Below are 9,349 nucleotides of genomic sequence, written 5' to 3'. Positions count from 1 at the left end.
GCCTTTTTCATCACTTGGCGTCCGTCGTCGTCTTCGTCTGTTAACTTTTACAAACATCTTTTTTCTCTGAAACTACTGGGCCAAAATCTAATAAAACTAGGACACAAGTATCATTAGGTATCTTGTTTAAAAAATGTGTTCTATGACCCCACCTGTGAACCAACATGGCCGACATGGCTAACAATAGAACATAGGGGTACAATGTATTATCTTGGAAACCGCTATAAAAATCTGACAGGCACACTAATGTTCAGAATGATGAGATCTACATATAGTATATATTGCCATCAAAACTGTCAGACTACTTCTTGTAGGAGTTATTGGCCTTACATGACAAATTTTACTAATGTTTTGCGTTTTTGTCTAATATCTTGAAAACAAAAATAGATAGATGGAAACTTAAATAAGCAAAAGTGATCAGCAAGACAAGATCTAAATATAAGTTGACATGACTGAACTCCTCCTACGATTCCTTGTTGGAGTTATTGCTCTTTAATGACGCCTTTTGCATTTTTTTTAACGTTTTTGTCTATATTTGAAAAACAATCATACATGTAGATAGATGTAAACTTATATAAATCTACAAATAAATCACATGGCGGAAATCGTCCAATGGGTTCTTAATTATTGGAGTTGTTGCTCTTTAATGACGATGTTTACCCAGTTTTGCCTATTATCTTGCAAACCATAGTAGATAAATAAACACTTTAAACAGCAAAATTGATCAGCAAGACAAGATCTACAAATAGGTTAACAAAATCGAAATCGTCTAACAACTCTTGTTACCATTTTTATTTCGTTTTTGCTGAAAAAACTGTAATAGATAGCTAAAAAATTAAATCGGCAAAAATGATCAGCAAGACAAGATCTTCAAAGAAGTTCATGCATAAATCTTCAGTCGACTCTTTTTTTGAAGTTATCATGCCCTTTAATGACGTTTTTTATACATTTCTTTTGCGTTTTGCCTAACATCTTGGTTTCCATAATTCGTCAAGCTAAGTTGCATGTCGATATTCATCATATTCACGATAGAAGAAAAGATGGGGTCATGATATTTGTGGTTAAGGTTAAGGTAAAAAAAAAAAGAGGGGAGGATCAATGTATATATCTCAGAAAAACTTCATTAATGTATTGGAGGATCAAAATAATTTCAAGGACGCATTGTGAAAATTACATCCCCCCCCCCCCCCATTCCAAGGTCAAAACTGATTATTTCCTAAAGAAAGCTCGCAGTCACTATAAGCAAGTTCAAAGTACTTTAACTGCTGATCAATTTGATCGATTGTTTGTTGTTTGCTTATCGTCCAGAGGCAAATATTGCATGCATATTCAGAACAAGAAATAATCAATAATAGGTATAGGTTTTTAAAGGTAGGTCGACAGAAATGAAGGACGTAACATATACACTGCCACATGCAAATTAGATTACTTTGGATAGGGACAGAAATTTTGCCTTACAACTCGTCACCTACGGATTTGACCAGGGCGAAAGACAAGCTATTTTTGGTGTTGAACATATATGGTTTGGCATCTTATAACTTATTACCTATACAAGTAAAATAGTTCTTTTTTTCTTGATTTACTTTTATTTTGCATTTGTTAATTCAAGGTATATGTTATTTCAAATTTTGTCATCCCGGATGATTAGTCTTTCATACCGTACAATGGACAGCCCATTGTTGAAGGCCGTACAAAAACTAGTAGTTATTAACATTTGTGCCCGGTTGGTCGTTGGTTGATACTTGTCTCATTAGCCACAATAATACATCTATTTATAATAATGCGCATCAGGGTAGCTGCGTACTGACATTCGCCCGTTAGTCCAATATGCATGTCGGGAACACATTTTAGTCATCGCCGTCTCTTTATGTTTGTGTTTGTATCAATATTTAGGAAATCTATATTCTGTTGCATCTTCGGCCGATTCTGTGAGCAGCGGATTCACCCGATGTCTGACGATGGAGGGAATTCAATATTTGGTTATCCCTGTTGAAAGCAATTCACAACATGTCCATATACGCGTAGATTAAGAGAAAGAAAAGAAGATAATTCACATTTAAAGTCGAGGGATGTGGATGAAAGTTGTGAAAAAAGAATAAAAACGAAAACAATCAAATAAACAAACAATCTTCAACGCATTTAACAGAAAGTACATGTACATCAATCCAAAATAAAACTGAGGACGAACTTATGTTTCGGAAATGTCGACTGCACTCGTGGCATCTAAGGTGTTGATTCGGATATTAAATCAGGCCAGTCGTACTTTCATTGCATCTTGTGCAGTCTGATTCAGACCTCTCACTTGCTATCGTATATTCATACATCGCGCGTGCTCCCACGTGACATATCAAAAAACGGGAGCGATGAGAGGTTTGATTTTAATCAGACTGTATATTGTGATAAATCATGAGCAAGTTAAGGCTATAGGGATTGTTAATTACCATGCATGACACATATAACTAATCATAGCTTATTTATCGTAAGTTTATTTATCATCGGTATAAAAGATTTCAAATGGCATGAACGACAAATTTATAGAAAACGATCGTACCAATAATTTAGTATGTTTTTCGTCTGCACAAGACTTATCAGTGGCGCTCGAATTAACCAGTTGGGAAACCTTTTCAAAAAACGAAGTTATTATATGACAGAGAGCGTAATAAAATACCTCCTATCTTTTTGGTTTAACCAGCTTTTCAACGTTTGTGTTCGGTTTTTGACTTTCAAATATTTTGGCCTCGAGCATCAATGAAGAGAAAATATTTGTTGAAATGCAAAATCAGGTACAGCAGTAAAATTGGTAACGTTAATATCATAACAATGCCTTGGACTCAATGAATAATTCTCCATACCACATTAAAAGAAAATATTGTAAGAAAATAATACATGTAGTTCTTCGTGCTTTACATATATGAACAAGTGTAAAATATAATACAAGTCGTTTCTTTCCATATTTATTGTTTGTAATTTTACTGTAATTGTTTAAACACTAAACATCGACAAGCACCAAAAAGCAAACACAAAACAACGTTAAAAATATACCCGCGCAAAGCTAAAGTTCATATGAACATTGGTCTTAATCAAATCAAAATTGAGTCAAACTTGACAAAAACAGATTTGATTTGTCACTGATCATATTGCAACAATTATGTCTATCTAAATTATATTAGTATATTAGGGACGTCGTCAACAAATGTCCGGACACAACGGGGGTTGGAATGATGTACAGACACTGGTAAGTCAATATCAATAACAACATGGCCGCGTGATTTCAAAATGCCAAATCTCAAATCGGACTTAAATTTTCAACTAAGACCTCTCTCGCTCTCTCTCTCTCTCTCTCGATCTCTCTCTCCAGTGGCGGATCCAGAAATTTTCATAAGTGGGGGCCCACTGACTGACTAAGAGGGGGCCCGCTCCGATCATGCTTCAGTGATTCCCTATATAACCAACCAAATTTTTCCCAGAAAAGGGGGGGGGCGGACCCCCTGGCCCCCCTTAAAACCGCCTCTGCTCTCTCTCTCTCTCTCTCTCTCTCTCTCTCTCTCTCTCTCTCTCTCTCTCTTAAATAGATGAACACAAGATAAAAACGCTGAAATATCCATGCGCCACTGCTTAACGCAGTTCAGTTATATATACTGCAATTTGTACCGGAGTATATAATAAAACAAATTCTCGAAGAAAAGAGTGCTACAACCCCCTAGACATCTCCTTTTTCTGCTCCATACAATGCGAAGTTATATTTCATCTTCTTGAAATTACCGTAAAACCAATCACTGACCAGATACAGTATTACTGACAACTAGAAGTAGATCGACGTGCATAAAAAAACCGCTAAAATGTAAAAGCGTCACTGCTTAACGCAGTTAAGTTATACTACACATTAAGAAATCTGATTGTTTATAAAAAAAAAGTTCACAGTCAATATGTACATTGTATGTGCTAACATTATAGCTAGGTTGTGTTGATTTTTATGTCAAAATGTACAAGAAGACCCCAGTGATCACTAGGGAATAAACCACATGTGGGAATTTTTCCTTTACCAATCAGCTGAAACGACACTGGAGTTATAACTGGTTCTGTTTTTGGATGTCTCATATATATGCGATCGAATCTAATTTTAGGTTTGAAGTCTTGATGTTCAACCCATTTCAGGTTTGTGTTGATAGATGTGTCCCACGTAAACTGTGTTTCTTTGTTTCTTCCGGTTTCTATCCAAATGTCCAAGACACCTTTGGGAAGTCCCTTGATTTCACGTATCTACAAGTAAAATAATTATGATAATCAAAAAGAATAAGAAATTAACAGGAAAAACAGACACATTGTAAGATAAATTAGATGTTCTGTTAAAATAACTTGAATAATGAATCAGTATTGTCAGGGAACACAATCTACGCTTACAAGTTTGTACGCTAGTCGCGAGTTTCGTATGCACAAGACTCATCAGTGACGCTTGAGTCATAATAGTTTTAAGGCCAAAGCAAGTGAAAGTTGCAAATCAATGATGACCCAAATATAAATTAAAATCCATAGAATTTTTTAATAATTTGTCAAAATGAAGTTTATATAATGCTTTTTCAAAAATATAATAAAGAGTATGGGTCACCGGGCTTTTTTTCACACTACATGTTGTGCAAAATTGTCAGATTTTGTATAGATTATGCATGGAAAACCCAATTTTGTGTGATAGAAAGAAAACTACACCATAGATTTTTAAGATAAAATATGAGAAGATAGTTCTTATAATATACTTCCAGATAAGAAAAAGAACAAAAATGGGATCACCGGACTCGTTTGCTTGCTACAAAATAAAATAGGTAAATTCACAACACATTCTATTATAATAAAATTACTTGATTTGAGTTATCTCCCCTTATATCTGAGTTATTTCCCCTTATGTGGTAAAGTTTAGAAAGAATGAATCAAACACAATTTTTTTCTTTTTTTTTTGTAAAATACAGCGGTAATTATGATAAAACACACAATTTCCTATATTAACATGTAATGTCTAACAGATGAATTACATACTACTGTGGAAATTTGCACATTTCATTGAAGATCTAGACCGATTGTTATCTTCTTTTTCGAAATCCAAGATGGAGGAGGACAACCCATCTACCTTAAGTGATATATGCATGGGTTAGAGCATTACTAGTATTTCGAACGATTTAATTTTCAGTTTTGTAAACAGTAAATTTATGAAAATTACCGATCAGTGATATTTAGTGTCAGCAGTGGCATCGAACTATTGGTTGGAAAAACCCAATCAAAACACCAGCATTATACACTACTTTTGAAAGTATAACTTGTTTAAAAGGGAAAATGGGTAATTTGATACGGTTAATTGATCCAGTGTACGATTACATTTCTTTCGCAACACTTTTGAAGTCAACAATTAAGTTGGTAAAAAAAAAAAAATGTCGTATTTTTTTTCCCACGCTTCGAAGTTTTGAAAGAATGTAATCATGCCATATTCAGTCCGTGTTTGTGTACAAGAACAAAGGACTAAGTCTAATCCTGCACCAATTTGGCGTTATACTTTGTCTATCTCGTTGTGGTAGCTATGGGGTCGTGCAAATATAATATTATTTAAGTTAAGATATAACAGCTCTAGGTTACAATTTGAATTTCTAAACGAATTAGCATTCATATAGCTACTGTTTTACATCTATTTCTAAGGAAAATAACGGTACAATTAAATTTGCAAATGGATATTCCCAAAGGAAATGAAAATAGGGATTAGAATGATAGTTCGACTGACAGATATTTCTATTCATCTATTCAATATCCATACTAATTTGATGAATTGAAGGTCAGAAATGAAATCGTCTTTTTGCTCTGTTAGTCTTGTATGTGTTTTAATTTTAGTTCATTAAGATGTTTTGGGGTTTAGTGTGACCTCCATTTTCAATGAACTAATACACAGTTTTGTTTATGGGCCAGCTGAAGAACACCTGCGGGATTTTCTCGCTGTATGAAGACCCATTGGTGAACTTAGGCTGTTTTCTGCTCTTTGGTCGGGTTGTTGTCTCTTTGACACATTCCCGCATTTCCATTCTCAATTCTATTTACTTAATATGAGATCTCAGATCTCACACAAAGGTCAATGTTAAGGCAATATTGGCCGGGGCGTTTGCTCTGAAGTTCTTGGTGTGCACACACAATGTAAATAGACAGTCCAAGTACATGTACATATAATATTAGTATCTGATTAAAAGTATGACCTTTAAATATATTTGACTATACTTTAAATCGTATGGATTCTAGATTCAATTTCGCATCATTTTGGGCGAAATACTTCCAAAGGACCAATTCAGGCTTGGCAACAACGTCCAATTCATTTTTTGAACTATCATTGGAACCATTCTTACCTCTCTGTCTTTAATGTTAAAGTCTCCGCCAAAAAGCACAGTTCTGTCACGACTAGCATTTACCATATGGTGAAGAGCTCTTTTCATCTGATGTTTCCTCTCATCACTATTGATTTTCATACTTTCCAAATGTGATGTCATCAATAAGCAAGGTAAACCTTTTATTGTACACTAAAATAAATATATATATTAGATTTTGTTTATCATGTTTATGTACGCGAAGCATTTGCAGATTGGTTAATTGTAAATGTAGTCTGTAGAATGTACTTTACAATTTAATTTCAATTTTATTGCCAAATTTATCAACGAAGTTTTTTACTGTTCTTTATGCCTTTTCTTGATGTTACTTCCAATATACTTGTACATTTCTTTGCATGCACGCTCATAATATATTTTTTTTAGAAATGTCATAACTTTTAAATGAACAAATAATATGAAAAAGAGACATTTTACCCAAGCCGTGAGCTAGATAAAAAATGGTGTAAAATAAAAAATAAACATTAAGTGATCGTTTGACACAAGACCAAGGATGCCAACAGAGCAAGTGTCTTCTGCATCACCCTAATTCTGTTAAACCGCTGTCATTTGGTCAAAATTAATGACAGGAAGGACTTACGTTATTTATGTGAAGCTCATATACATTTTTAACCACCAAAGCAATTTATCAATCAGAAAACGAGAACAATTTTGCAGCTGTAATGTCCTGCAGAAATTATTTTTTACAACTGGATCGATTTATAATCGACGAAGCCAACAAGTACAGACGCCCTAATACGACGCTCTTCTTTTGTTGTGTAAACAAAGTCATGTTGCAATCAATACAATCTTTAATAATTCAGTAAGTCAATTTGTATTACACTTTGAAATTGTAAAAAAAGTTGTATTCGAGGACTTGGTCTGCCTAAAATTAAAAATGATCGCGTTTTGATCGTGTACTTGATTCTGCTTCGACTACATGTGTTAATATGCCCATAAAGCATGACGTGAAAGATTTTTTTTCTTACGTTATCTCAATATATGATTTTGTTATAGTTGAAATTTTAATATTAAAGGTTTTTATTTGCGTTTATAAGCATTTCATTATTTTTAGCAAACATGAAACATTATAATAAGAGATTTAAGGAAAGTCCCTGTACCGACTGTTTACAGCCACTTTGATAGGTAATATGAAGGGGATCGTTTCTAAATAGAAAAAAACCAGAAAGAAGCAACTAACATTTCAAGGTGTAAGTTGCCAATAACTGTTAACCGCGATTTTACATAATGATTTATCTAATTCAAGAAAGAATGTTTTGTGTTCACAAGTCATATACAGTTTTTTTAAAATATGTCTCAGCTTTTGTCTTGCGTGCCTCACTCATACAAGTGAGAGGTTTAGCTAGCAATACAACCAGGTTTAATCCACCATTTTCTACATTAGAAAATGCCTATACCAAGTCAGGAATATGACAGTTGTTATCCAGTCGTTTGATGTGTTTGAGCTTTTGATTTTGTGACTTTCCGTTTTGAATTTTCCTCGGAGTTCGGTATTTTTGTGATTTTATTTTTTTCCATAAATGTTTTCTATAGATATAAACATGAGTAGATATTGTATGATTGACAATGAGAAAAATGTCCACCAGCCTTCAATAATGAGAAACCCCATACTGTAGTGATATAATAATCCCCGATAAGACAAAGTATGAAACATTTCAAACGAGAAAAACTAACGGTCTAATCTATAACAAAACAATTTACAAAAAATAAATATGACCGGAACATAAATAATGTGGCGGGGTTGAACAAGTTTGTGAGCGCCCAACCCTCCCTGACTTGGGACTATGGTGTAACAGCAACCCCTGGTACTTAAACATGTTGAATATCATTACCATTTGTCCGTGACTGTGGAACAGGAATTCATTTCTAACGGAAAACTGGCTTTATAAAAAAGAAGATGTAGTGTGATTGCCAATGAGACAACTATTCACAAGAGACCAAAATGACACAGAAATTAACAACTATAGGTCACCGTACGGCCTTCAACAATGAGCAAAACCCATACCGCATAGTCAGCTATAAAAGGCCCCGAAATGACAAATATAAAACAATTCAAACGAGAAAACTAACGGCCTAATTTATGTATAAAAAAAATGAACGTAAAACAAATATGTAACACAGCAACAAACAACAACCACTGAATTACAGGCTCCTGACTTGGGACAGGCACATACATACAGAATGTGGCGGGGTTAAACATGTTAGCGGGATCCCAACCCTCAACCTAACCTGCAACAGTGGTGTAACAGTACAACATAATAACGAACTATAAAAATCAGTTGGAAAAGGCTTAACTCATCAGATGGATACAAATAGAAATACATCTAACAAAAACAGAGTGGACGTGGCCGGGTACTTGTATATCCCAACAACAAAAAGATACTAAGTACAGATCTGAGAGTACTCGCAGTTACTGACACCTAGTTCAAAGCCACTAACAAGTAATGAAAACAATCATGCATCTAAGACTAAATAGATGTTTGTTTATTTATTCACTATGGCATTGTAGTTGTAGAAGTGTAAAAAGGAAAAAAACAAAACAAAAACTGGACGACATATACGATCTAAATTTTCTGTTACGGAATATCTGGACTCAAATTTTACTGCTTATTTATTGTCGGTGGAGTGATAATATACTTCTTCCAGGGGACACTTGCATCAAGTGCGCCGTAAAAATAATATATGAGACGACCCCTCTTTTTTTATCTGTCAAAGTCGGTGTCAACAGTAACCGAAACTTTCCGTTAATCTGTACTACGAGTCTTATCATCTTTTGTTTTTAGGAAAAATGACCACATGCAAACCGGTAGGATTAAAACCTCCCGGTTTTTGGTTGGGTTGGTGTTATTCATATTTAATTTTATGTTGTGTATTCATTAGAGGAAAACAACGGACCAAAAGAAACACTAAACTGCAACAAAAACATTCATAGAAACGGACTA

The 9,349-nt window shown here is 34.3% G+C and overlaps 1 protein-coding gene across 1 annotated transcript in view; it reads right to left on the bottom strand.

The window, feature by feature from the left end:
- Positions 1-3,516: 3,516 nt before the first annotated feature.
- The window catches only part of LOC127723555 (tyrosyl-DNA phosphodiesterase 2-like), a 28,703-nt gene continuing 22,870 nt past the window's right edge, over positions 3,517-9,349 (bottom strand). Inside the window, exon 4 of the mRNA XM_052230229.1 lies at positions 3,517-4,260. Within this exon, the coding sequence (XP_052086189.1) occupies positions 3,955-4,260 (306 nt within the window). The 3' untranslated portion in view covers positions 3,517-3,954. The remainder of the gene's footprint in view (positions 4,261-9,349) is intronic.

Source organism: Mytilus californianus, unplaced genomic scaffold (genome assembly GCF_021869535.1).
Source record: "Mytilus californianus isolate M0D057914Y unplaced genomic scaffold, xbMytCali1.0.p SCAF_13, whole genome shotgun sequence".
NCBI lineage: Eukaryota > Metazoa > Mollusca > Bivalvia > Mytilida > Mytilidae > Mytilus > Mytilus californianus.
The sequence above is the reverse complement of the archived record's forward strand: the minus strand, read 5'-3'. Positions and strand labels throughout refer to the sequence as shown.